Here is a 12,723-nt window from a genome sequence, read left to right as displayed (position 1 = left end):
GGAGGGGCTGCCAATTTATTTTGATTTATGATATCATTCAAAAGTTCAATAATATTACCAAAAAATAATAATACAGGGTTCATTGGCATGAAAAGTACATAAATCCCAATATTTTAACACAAAATGAATTGATATTTAAATATTTATACATTAAATTTTGGCACAAAAATTCCATTTTGTGTTTTTTTAACAATAAATATTATTGACTAAAATGTTAGTTGCATCGTGTTTCGTACATACCTGGCAAATCAAGACACATACTAAAATCTAAGGTTTTAAATGCGTTTCAAACTTTATAAATTTAAACTGATTTAATATGAAATTAAGCGTGAAAAGGCAAATCTCATACTAAAATTTAAAAGTAATTTTTTAAAAAAATAAAAATAAAAAGTTAACTTAAGAACAAAAAAAAAAAACTTAAAATTTTATCTAAAACGCTTAATCACACTTTTTCACGCTTAATATGATTTACTTAAAGTTTTATTTTTCCATGGCTTCGTTTCATCTATTTTAGAAAACTGATAAATAAATTTAAAAACAAAAACAAAAACAAAATAGGTTGTGTCAACTCCGATACAAACAGCTGAAGACGGATTGATTTCATCCTACATGTAGGAGCACTACCCCCATGATAAAATCAAGGGTTCAAATTTAGCCACACATACATGGAGTCAGCTAAATTTTTTTAAAAATCACATATGTGTGTGAATCTTGTCCATCCAAATCATATGGGATAGTGCCCCACATGTAGCATTGAAGCTACCCTGAAGACGTAAGCTTGATTTTGAAGAAAATATAACAAAAAAAAGTACAAGATATTTCCTAATATGTCGGGAGAGCGAGAATAACCACCGCACCTATTCTATGCAGATATCTATGTTGTACAAACAATTAAAACATCACTGTTGAATTTGTACAATTTCAAAATTTTGTCTGAGATGTGAAACTCTTGCGCAATGTCAAATATTAATTTTTCACGATTACATACAGTTAACTTTCTAGTCAGCAAAGATATGGCCGCACAATATTGTGATGAAACTATCTAACAATCTATGTTAAAATAGATATATCGATATATCTCCACACAGCCCATGTAACATAAACATAGCTCTCTCATGCAAGCCAAATACTCATCAAGGGAATAAAGCACCATTCGACAAGTCAGATGCTAAATGCTCTTCGACTTGAACGGGTACCGCATACATGATTCATAAATTGTCTTGGGAATAAAAAGTTATAATGAGGTTCGACTGAAAATCAGGAAAAAGTGCAACATCAACTTAGTTCAAAGAACCTAGAAAAGAGAACGACGATTTGTCAAACACAGGCTACAGAGATTTCTTCTTCTAGTACCTTCGCGGAAGACGGTCCAGGAACCTCCCAGATGGGCATTCGAATGCCATATGCCCTCTTCCCCCACAGTTGTGACATATAGTCATTGAAACACAGTCCCTACTCATATGCCCCACCTGCTGGCAAGTCCGACACACGATATCACGAAACCCACCTCCACGAATCCCACCAACCCTATCTTCGAACAGGTGGCCTCCCTTGGGACAGTCTCTCGCCATGTGCCCAGATATGTTGCATGTATTGCAGACAGGATCATTTTGACAGTCACGAGCTATATGGCCTGGTTTCCTGCAATTCTTGCAGGCCTTGTCATTAGTGCAGTCAGCTGCCATGTGGCCCTGCTTGTAGCAGTTGTTGCACAGCCTCATATCGCCAGGATGCATTGGAGGAGCCGTGCAGTCTCTGGCACGATGCCCAGCTTTCCCGCAAGTGTGACAAATGCCTTCATTTGGACAGTTTCCAGCCATGTGGCCAGGTTCTCGGCAATTCCAGCAAAGAGCTTTTGTGTTGCATTCTGATGCGAAATGCCTGAATCAAATTTCAAATCACCGTGGAAGGTTAAAAATAACGAGACTTCTCTCCACAGAGGGCAGGTGAGTCCAAATTATAAACAAAACTGAAGTAAAAGATTAAAATAGAACATGATTAGCCAAGTGGTATTAGACTTGAAATTTAATATATATACATGTGTGTGTGTATGTGTGTCTCAAGGCAAAGGGAGGGAGCAGACTATTACTATCACGAAGCAGCTTCACACTGCCAGAAGGTGAAGTGGACAAGCATAGACACAAGGAAAAAAAGTACTATATCAAGAATCATTTTTCCTATGCGTTATGGAGACACGTCATAAAAATTTTATATCTTGAAATGTTACCATCTACAAAAAAATGTTTTACAATAATAAAAGGAAAATATTAATGAATTCTAAATACATCAAGAAGATGAGAAACTACTTACTATTAAAAGGGCCAAACTTTAAGCATGCGTACTCAATTTCTCAAAAATAATAATGAGATACTAGCTGTTACAACATGATTATACACACACGATATCTTTGAACGGCAAGGGTACGGGGTACCAAGGGGCACTTACCCAGGAAGACCACAGTTGTGGCACAGAGCAGCACTGGGGCATTCTCTCGCAAAATGGCCAGGCCTTTTGCAGTTGTTGCACAAGCTGTTCTCGCTGCAAAAGTAAAACTCTCTAAATATATGGAAACAGCAGATGAAAAACTCTCTAAATATATGGAAAAGGACACCATCTCATGATGCTGCAATGCCATAGGGAAGAACAAGGCAGTAAACACAAATAATTCAATCCAGTTTGTAGAGATTTTTCTAGTATTTTCTTAATAACTTGAGATCAGAGTGAAGGATGAAGCACGAGGAACCAAAAACATTCATATGAATTTCTAAAAGCGGTTTAGTTAAGAAGGATATTCAAGCAAGATCCAAAAGACATCTAGCAACCAGGGACATTGGAGCTGCTTCCATTCAAGTTGATCCCATACATCAACTGCCCCCTCCTTCTCAACCAACACATGTAAGAGTGAAAAGAGTTACAAAAAAGGAATGAATTGAGACCAAATAACCTGAAACCCCGCCTTGAATCCCGCCTATAGGGTGCATCACGATAGGAATAGCGCTGAGTACGGATCTTACGATCCATTGGGCTCCTGCTCCTGCTCCTGCTCCTGCTACGGCTTCTGTTGTCTAAGCTCATTTTCAAAACTATCCCAATCAACAAATCAATACCTACGTGCAACAATGTCACCAACACCACAGCTGCTGCCTCTTCCCTGTCCACCACAACCATACATCCAATACCATGTCAATGAGTCCCAGAAAATCTTCACCTTACCTTCATGATTTGAAACACCAAAATCCAACACCACACTAATATAATATTTCAACAAACACATACCACCCAACATCAATCACATACATAGAACCAACACCCATTAAATTCTCGAATTCAAAAATTCAATGTACCAGTGACATCTTTGGTATTACAAGCATCTCCTCCGATATTGTAGCACATCTAACAACTAATAACAGAAGCTGAACACTACTTCATATCAATTTCAGACATTCCAGCCTTCAGATGTAGAGAGTTTCTGCAGCTCACACCATCTCCACAGTTAACTTTTTATTCTTGAATGGTTTTATTAATCATGATCAAAATGTAAATACTCTCATACTAGACAGATAAGTGGAAGAATCAGAAAGAACAGCAAACTGTTAATTTTGACAGGGGAGTCTACTGTGGTTCGCTTCAATGGGATACAAAACATTGAAATTTCTATCTAATCTTTAGCCTTCATTCAGTTAACCGATATTTAATATTTTACAGTAAATTTAACAAATTATAACAACAAACAGTTGATACCTTCATTTATAAAGTATGCTGTCATTTGATTTGTCTTTTCTTTAATTTTGAGCCAAATTTGTTGCCCATTATAAACAAAATAAAAAGCTCAGATATTCATTCCCATGTTATGGGGTCAACGATCCCCATGTTCATGGATTACTAGTGCCATGCATTTGGCAGGAGATTAAACTATAATTGACTGGAATTCCGGTTCATAATAACACTATGGAACCAACATCTTCCCATCAAATTATATCTGAAACCATAATTATGAATTATAACTTCTCGGAACAACAAATAGCAGAGAAAAAAGGAAACAAGATTATTCAAATTAAGCAATACACAACTTAAATATCATAAAAATTCTTAATACCATATTTACTATTCCAGTGAACAATCACTGGGTGAGGAAAATGAAAACATAAAACATAATAGTTAAGTAAAAATCCCTGAAAAAAGATACCTTAATAACACCTCAAAACATGGGAAAATCTACCCATCTTAAGATACACGAAGGCGCCAAAAAAGAACCAACAACTAGTCATCAGATTACAGATTTCAAACCATAGTTATGACGCATAACTTCTGGATATAAACAAGTCTCTTCGTAACTCAATTAAGACAAGAAATGGGTGAATCCAGATTAACAAACTTCAAGATACCTAAAACAGAACTAGCAGCTACTCTTCAAACTACAGATCTGAAACCCCAAAATGTAATCGTGACGAAAACCAGGAACCACCATAAATTCTGAGAAATATAAACACAAACGCAGCTCCAAAAACAGCTCAAAAGACATCAACCAATCAAAACGACTATGAGTCGAATGACTCAAATCACACTACACATCTCAAAATTAAAACAAATCTGAGCCCATGATTACACGTCCGCCGAAGAATAAACCATCAACGAACATTAAAAGTAAAAAACCATACCATTCACAATTACAAAATACCCAGAAAGATAAGTGAAAAAAACAAAACATATCATAAACAAATCCGGAAAATCAATGTGAATAAATGAAAAAAATTCAGATGGATTCCCAACGGTCAGACGAAGGAAGAAGAAAGAGGGAGAAACCTGTTGTAAAGCGACGGCGCGCTGCTTGGGCAAATGGAGTTAAGGGGTGGATATGACGAGGGGAGCCTCGTGAGACGGATGTGATTCAAAGCAGGGTAGGATAGATTGTAGTGAAATTAAAATCTATAGTCTTATTTTTATTGTGCCTTAAAATTTTAATTCAATTTTGTTTTTATATTATGAAAGAAATGTTACTATGTTAGTACTAGTAAATTGTTATTTTAAAATCAAATTTATAGTTGATTTGTATATAAATATTTTAGAACATAAATATATATATATATATATGGGTTAATTTTAAAATTTAATGTGTCTCTATGTAAATTAATATAGTTCAAATTAATATTTTTATGTTCTAAAATTTTAGATATTTGTTAAAATTTTGATATAAAATCTAAAAATCTCACTTTCAATATATTTTGTATTTTTACTCCAAAAATTTTAAAGATATAGGTACATCAAATTTTTTACATTTCAACATTTTTATGTGTTTGCAAAATTAATTGAAGAATAATTTCTATACTCCTAATAAAGCTTGGGTAAAATATAAAATGTTAAATGTTAAAGAATAATATTTAATATTTAATTTATAGATGACAAAAAAATTATGAAAGTTGTTTAGAACATACAAATTTCAGTTAGTAATATGCAAAAATATTACATGTTTGTCTATAAATTAAATCAAAATTATGTGATATAAGGAAAGAAATAAATATGAGTAAATTTGTGAAGCAAGAAATTTAACAAGTAAGATGGAGTGTTAACACATTTTTTAGTGTAAATAAATAATATTCCCCAATTTTAAAAATATAACTTATTTAACCACCATTTATCCACGTTCCAATAATATTTATTATTCAAATATTATTTTAAGAGTAGATCTCTTGTGAGACGATCTCAAGAATCTTTATCTGTGAGACAGGTCAACCCTATCGATATTCACAATAAAAAGTAATACTCTTAACATAAAAATTAATATTTTTTCATGGATGACTCAAATAAGAGATCTGTCTCACAAAATACGACATGTGAGACCGTCTCACACAAATTTTTGCTTTATTTTAATAAACATTATTCTATTAAAAAATAAAACAAAGAAAAAATTAATATTTATCCAAACTTCAAAATATTTTATAAAAACATTTTAAAAATAATATGTATTTGTATTTTTAAAACCGCAACTTTTATATACAAAGTCCAAAGTTCCTCAAAAGGGGGTGTATTCAATTCAGAGTTTTGATAACTTTTAATTACTTTTTCAAATGATAGACTTTTATGGATTTGATAGATTGTTATTGACTTTTATAGAATCTCACAAATTTATAAACAGATTTATGTGGATTTATGTAAACTTTTTTGCAAGATTTTTATAGACTTTTGTGGACTTTTTTTTAAAATAGAATTTTATAAATTTTGTACTTAATTATAACATATTATTTTTTTATTAATTTCTTTGAACCAATAATTAATTGACATATATAACATATTCAGTTTGAAATTATTTTCAATATTTATATTAATAAATAAATTTACTTATTTAAACATTAAATCATTTAATCTTTACATGTTTATATATGTGGATTTGTATGCGTGTTTGTAAATTTTTTAAAATACATCAATTGATTAACCTTTAACGTTGTTTTTAAATTGATAATATACATGTGAAAAGAATATTATTTTTAGTATTGTGTGAATATAATTTTGTATAAAAATATCGTAGCTTACATAATAATTGAAAATGCTAAAATGAATTTTAAAAATCATAGTTGTTACGAGACTATTCAATTTTTAAGAATTAAGCAACATTTTTTTGGATTATCTTTTATTATTATTGAATATTACATTAATTTGTATAAATCATAAATTAAAAATCACAAAATCAATTTAAAATTCAAAATTTTCCGTGATATTAAAATAAAAAAATTATTAAATGAACAAATAGGCAAAAAATGAAAAATTTGTAAATGAAATATGAAAATATATATAGAGATAGAAATAGATGAGATGAGAGAACATAAGAAGAGAGATGATGTGAAACGACAGAGAAAAATAAATAGCTTGTGTATGAGTTAAAAGTTTTAAAAATCCATCCAAATCTTTGTGTTGAACCAAATACAAATTTTTACAATTTATAGTTGTATATTAGGCTTTAATGTTTGTATGTTAATGAATTACATGAAGTTATTAAAAGTCTATGGAAAATTTGAATACCTATAGACTTTATAGAGTTTTTAAAAGTTAATGTTGAATACCACTTGACTTTTTAAAACTCTATGAAAGTCTATTTTCAATACCACTATACTTCTATAGAATATGTAAAAATTTTAATTAAATACATCTAGACTTTTAAAAAATAATTAAAAATCAATAAATCTCTTATATTGAATACGCCCCGAAAGAAAAACGTCTTCGATGAAATATAACTAAAAACGACTGTCCGAAAATTACCCCAAACACAGACATTTGTTATTACGCTGCTTATGATATTTAATTAAGTGGGAATAATCCGCCAACCAACGACGAGCAGCTTCTTCCGCAGCCCTCTACAATTTTTGAAATCACCGAAAATTCTTCTTTTTCCGCCCTCAACTGACCATTTCTTCTTCAAATTTCCTTCATTTCCCCATCTCTGTAGGAAAAATTATTTGATGCAATCAAGAGAACGGTTGATTTTGCGCTTTTGATCCTTCAGAAGTTGCGTTCTTTGGAATCTGAGGAATACTCCATTAGATTTTTTTTTCTCGACGAGTTTTAATGGCTGCGCGTAAACGCGCGCTTCAATTATGGATTCGTTTGTCAAAGTTTCAAGAGATCAATGCTGGAGGCTTGTCGGTAAATAGGCCTCAATCTGGGCGGTTTTCCGTCAAATCCTACGGTTCGTTGTCCTCGAATTCGTCTGGTTACCGATTGGACTACAGGCAGATCTCTCAGCTCGTTAAACCTAGTGGAAGACGCGTTTATCTTGTTGACACACTAGCGCTGGTATCTTTTTTAACTTTTGGTTAATGTTTCTTTTATTGTTTGTTGCGACGAGGGATGGAGCTACCCATTTTAAGGTAATAGTGATTGTGAGATGTGGTCATCTGAAAACTAACAAGGTTGGTTTTTTTACATGCTGTGGTGATTTAATCCCGGTTCTTCATTTCTTTACGGAATTCTGGCTGCAACTCATGTTTACTTACTGCGTCAAATGCTGTTTTTGCCAAAAAAAATTAAAGGGTGACCTACAGCATATCAGTTTCCACATCTAATCAATAATGTTTGACAATGATATGGAAAATGTCTTTATGATGTTTATTCTTCTACATGTTCGTGTGTTATTAATTTACTTTTGCTTGAGATAAGAATTAAAGTGTAAAAGTAAATTGCCTGGATGCATTCAGCATTTAGGAGAATGGCTTATCCAACATTATTTGAACACTGATTACCAATTGCTGATGGGATTATACTGTTAATAAGTAAATGGCAGTCTGTACTTCTTCCTAGGTTTTTATTCTTACCCTTAATTATAGTAGCAAAATAAAGTAAAGGAGGGGTGAATATTAGTTGCTTCTGTTTTGTGGCTAGGTGAAGAGTTTAGAAGCACAAGGCATACCTTCAAAGCATGCTGAGGCAATTACATCTGCTATAACTGAGGTTTTGGATGACAGTTTGGAGAATATATCACAAAATCTTATTTCAAGAACCGAGATGCAGCGAGTAAGAGTTCTTCCAGTGTTTTCCAGTGCATATATTTTCATTGAACACTCAAAGCATTTTTATGTAAATTGTGATGTAAGGTTTAGCTTTGAGTTTCCTGTGTTTAGATGGAAATTTTCCTTAATTTTTGTTATTGTAGATTGAGATGAAACAAGAAGCCAGTCTTTCCAAGTTTAAGTCTGAAATACAAAGTTCTCAGGTATGAAATTGTTTCCGTGTCAGAAACTGATCTACTAAATGCGGACTCATTTATAATCTCAACAATGATTTAGTTTTAAGTTATTGAATTTGAGACCCTTTCTGAAGACCAATATTGCAAGAGTGGTTAGAGGGCCCATATTGCAAGTGTTGTCCATTAGATAGAGGTTAATTATTTAGTTAAGGTGTTGATCAATTGAAGCCTGGGGTGAAGGAACTATCCTAAAAATGCACTAACTGAAATTTGTTTCTTGTTCCATTTTGTGCTGAATCTGCTGCTTGTTTGCAAAGAAGACTTTCATTTTTATGGTTTAGGTGTTTTAACTAGATATGTAAACATGAAAACATATCTCTGTTCTTGGATATTGGAGGCTGAGGGCTATCATCACATGAGGCATGAAAAAGGACGAAGTTAATGATTTTTTGTATCCAAATTTTTTTGACATAAATTTTTCTTCATTTTTTTTTGTATAGGGATATACCCAGATTAGGAGTAGCTTTGTTTCAATTGTTTGCTAGTTTGTTGTTTTCAGTGCCCGATTTTAAGATGTTTGTTACAGCTTTTGGGGAAATGCAGATGGTCATGGTTTACACTTGTTCTAATTGAACTCTTAGTTGAGGACCGTCTTCTTGTATGACCAATATGAATGTCATGTAAAGCTGTCGCATCATGTAAAAATGCTGTAATTTTTTCTTTTAAATGGTTTCATATGTAACTGAGGAGAAACTCGTTACATATTTTAAGTGCTCTCAAGTCCCAGAGATTTCAAGTTCCATCATCTTTTTACCTGATATTTTAAAAAGCCTGTTGGCATTTCACATTCATCAATTCATCCTAAAATTTTTGGGAACTTCCCCTAAAAGCCTAACCTATGGCCTAGAAAATTACGATGAGGGAATTGAAACTGTTTGAAAAGTTTATTTTACCAAATCATGAACATTTTGTGGAAGAGTAAAAAGAGAAGTTAACGAACATCACGTTAGCGTCAACTTTTGAGTGGACATTTCTGATCAAACCACTGAACATTAGATCACGAACTGTATTCAAAATTAGAAGTTCTTGTGCATTTATCATAGGGAAGACCAATAGCACGAGTCACAAAAGTTAAATCCTAGGGTCAATTGAAACAAATATGTAATATGTCAAACGGATTTATAGTTGCTATAAATTACGCAGTCACTATTATGACTCATTCACATCCATTTTGCTGCCTCTGATGATGCAGGACCATCATTTTTCTTTGCTTCAACGCGAGGCTGAAAAGCTCCGAAATGATATTGAGAAAATGCGTGGTGAACTAAGGTCTGTCTTTTAATTACATCCCATTTTTATTTTTGCATGAACTATGTCAACAGTCAGTCAATTGACTAATGCTCCTTGAGATAGGTATGAAATTGACAAGGCTACTGCTGGACAACGCCTAGATTTAAATCTCGAAAGAGGGTAAGGATATGAGAATAAAATTGGTTGTATTTTCATCTCACTGATTACTTTATATGCCATTGTTCTCATTTAATTAATTTTTTCACAACAAAGTCGGATTCGTGATGAGCTTGCTAATCAGAGTGCAGAAACAGCAAACCTTACAAACAAGCTTGATCGGGTTAGTTTTTCATTATTTTTTTTACTTGTGTAAAATTGCATTTGCGTTTAGGAAGTGATTTTACTTCACATGTTAAATAGAAAAATAGCATTTTCTTGTTCCTAAGTGGCCAATTTAGTCTCTTAGTTGCTGCTTCCATTTTTATTCATGTGACTATTGTTCGAGCAGCAACACATTTTATCATTTTTCTGAAAATTGAGTATTGGTACGAGTAATATTTTTTACATGTAATTTGTATGTCTTAGTATGTTCAAATTGGACTGATATTTCATAAATTTAAAATATAACCCCATCTCAAGATAAACTTTGGAATTCGATATGATGATTCCAAGTTTATCACTTTCTTTTTGGAGAAATGTCCAGCATACTTTTAGCAAAAATAGTTTCTAAGGAAAGAATTGACTGCAAAATTAACTATTTATAGCATGAAGAATCAAATGTGTTGGCTATACAACATTTTATTGCCAAAAATGATAATTGCCATCAGTAAAAACACTAAAATTATTATTTCTCTATTATTATTGGATTATTGACTGTTATAGGAAATCCATGAACTGAGGGCTCAAATTGAAGCAGCAAAGTATGATGTGATCAAGTACTGCATAGGAACCCTCGTATCTTTATCCGCTGTTGGAATAGGAATGATTCGCATATTCGCCAGCAAACAATAAGGCAATGATTCAGGCATTCTGAGCTTGCTTAGCACATTCATCTTTCTTTATATTGGGAAAGCATGTTGTAAAATTGTTTTGTTCCTTAATGTGATCATTCATTATGTTGTGTTCTTTCAAAGTTGTACCCCTATTGTAAGAGATGGAGACTAAACATTATAGTTCGTGTTATATGTATACTTAACTGCAAACAAAAGGTAAAAGGGGAATAGAACAAATTCATTGTCTGTCAGATGCTAGTTTTAATGCACATATTTAGGAAACTTTGATATAGGGAACTATATATGTTGGAAACTTTGGTGCTCAATGCCCAGGTTATGACCATATTGATTTGATCTTGTCGGTTGATGTTACCCACCCACTAACATCCAACAAGTCTACATTTATATGATTCAGTTAGAGTTTGAATTATGTTTTATGGTTCTTGGTTGATTTAATTATCAATTAATTAAAAATTTGTACTGTGACAATAGTATTTTAGTAGAAAATAAAAGATAAGAGTCATACATGGGATTTTTATAAGGTTCGATGAAATCTACTCCTCAGAATCACTTAGGGATGGCAACGGCCCCGGGTTGGGCTGGTTTGGTCAAACATGATACCCATCCCACCCCGCGAACCCGTCGAGTCCAATCCAGATTGAACATGTCGAAAATATATAATTTTATATTTATTCAATAGAAAATTTAAAAATTAATGAATCATTAAATTTATATGTCCAAATTTATGTTAATAATATTATGGACAAAAAGATATTATCACATGTTAAATATATCGATTTGTATTCAATTACTAACTAAAAAAAATTGTAATTATATATTTCATATTAAATATGTAATAATAAAATAAAATGATTTCAATCCAAAATTTTTATAAACAAAAATTATAGATAAGGTATTAATTATTTTAATATAAAAATAAATAAATAATAATATATATATTATTTTAATGGACTCGACCAAACTCGAGACCCGCCTCACACCATTATTTAGACTCAACTCATTTTTCATCCCTAAAATCATATAGGCACATCAACAAATTACCAAAAAGTTAGTTTATACTTAATTATTTTCATATCCCAATATAATTAGATTACACGAGTTTCTTAATAAAATTGACTTGTGTTGATGATCCACGAACTAAAATTGCACCATATAAAAAAGAAGAAACAATCCTCCACTAAATGATACATAGGTACACTTGTATTGTAACAATTAAATGACTTTCTTTTTAAACTTAAGAATCGATATTTGGAATTTGGTGCAAATTATTCTTCTGTTTGAACTTCCTCCAATCTTTTTGAAAACTCATAGCATTATCTCAAAAACTGTATGAAACGTTCTCCCTTGAAAGCTTACATGAAATCTTTCGGAAACGCGAAGAAAACTCAAGAAATCGTCACAAACTCGATATTAATGTAATTGAGTGGTGAAATATTTTCCATGCTAATCCTTCCAAGAACTTCGTTTAATTATTCACCAACTACTCTAAATTGTTTTTCATTCTTATCTCACAACTGCTCGGTCCGCATACGTTCTACGTGTGCTAAAGGCCAATCGCGACTCTTATAAAATATATTTAAGATACTAAAACACAATTACTTCCAAATGGACTTAAAAAATATATAGATATTTGCAAAAATTTAGGATTTATCATAACTTTCACCTTTCATATTTTTAATTTAAGGGTGCATTTGAATTGGAGAATGTGAAACTATGTATTTCAATCATGTTTGGTGAATTTCAAAT

At 32.0% G+C, this 12,723-nt stretch overlaps 2 protein-coding genes across 3 annotated transcripts; one reads left to right on the top strand and one right to left on the bottom strand.

Annotated features, from left to right (window-relative positions):
- Positions 1–1,127: 1,127 nt before the first annotated feature.
- LOC142547073 (uncharacterized) lies at positions 1,128–4,918 on the bottom strand. 2 transcript variants are annotated; one of them, XM_075655147.1, is made up of 4 exons: positions 4,804–4,918; positions 2,945–3,151; positions 2,446–2,538; positions 1,128–1,881 (listed from the first exon to the last, which is right to left on the bottom strand). In XM_075655147.1, the coding sequence occupies exons 2-4, from the start codon at positions 3,073–3,075 to the stop codon at positions 1,347–1,349; spliced, it is 759 nt and encodes a 252-aa protein (XP_075511262.1). In that variant the 5' UTR covers positions 3,076–3,151; positions 4,804–4,918; the 3' UTR covers positions 1,128–1,346. The 2 variants fall into 2 exon arrangements, with proteins under 2 accessions (XP_075511262.1, XP_075511261.1); XM_075655146.1 differs by lacking the exon at positions 4,804–4,918 and having other exon boundaries at positions 2,945–4,770.
- Positions 4,919–7,252: 2,334 nt separating this feature from the next.
- Positions 7,253–11,317, top strand: LOC142547072 (protein FMP32, mitochondrial-like). Its single transcript, XM_075655145.1, has 7 exons — positions 7,253–7,785; positions 8,371–8,502; positions 8,642–8,701; positions 9,927–10,003; positions 10,088–10,144; positions 10,238–10,304; positions 10,847–11,317. Exons 1-7 carry the CDS (start codon positions 7,558–7,560, stop codon positions 10,973–10,975), a joined length of 750 nt encoding a protein of 249 aa, XP_075511260.1. The 5' UTR covers positions 7,253–7,557; the 3' UTR covers positions 10,976–11,317.
- Positions 11,318–12,723: the final 1,406 nt, after the last annotated feature.

The sequence above is a fragment of the Primulina tabacum genome, chromosome 5, assembly GCF_025594145.1.
Source record: "Primulina tabacum isolate GXHZ01 chromosome 5, ASM2559414v2, whole genome shotgun sequence".
Lineage (NCBI taxonomy): Eukaryota > Viridiplantae > Streptophyta > Magnoliopsida > Lamiales > Gesneriaceae > Primulina > Primulina tabacum.
Note: the sequence above shows the minus strand (reverse complement) of the source record. Positions and strands in the feature narration are given on the sequence as shown.

Bases quoted from the DNA above. Each gene is read 5' to 3' on its own strand.
- LOC142547073 (XM_075655146.1), bottom strand. From the start codon at position 3,168: ATGGTTGTGGTGGACAGGGAAGAGGCAGCAGCTGTGGTGTTGGTGACA. The intron at 2,539-2,944 runs GTTATTTGGTCT...TTACTTTTGCAG, and splicing joins GATTCAAGGCGGGGTTTCAG to CGAGAACAGCTTGTGCAACA. The intron at 1,882-2,445 runs GTAAGTGCCCCT...AATTTGATTCAG, and splicing joins CACAACTGTGGTCTTCCTGG to GCATTTCGCATCAGAATGCA.
- LOC142547072 (XM_075655145.1), top strand. From the start codon at position 7,558: ATGGCTGCGCGTAAACGCGCGCTTCAATTATGGATTCGTTTGTCAAAG. The intron at 8,702-9,926 runs GTATGAAATTGT...CTGATGATGCAG, and splicing joins CTGAAATACAAAGTTCTCAG to GACCATCATTTTTCTTTGCT. The intron at 10,305-10,846 runs GTTAGTTTTTCA...TGACTGTTATAG, and splicing joins TTACAAACAAGCTTGATCGG to GAAATCCATGAACTGAGGGC.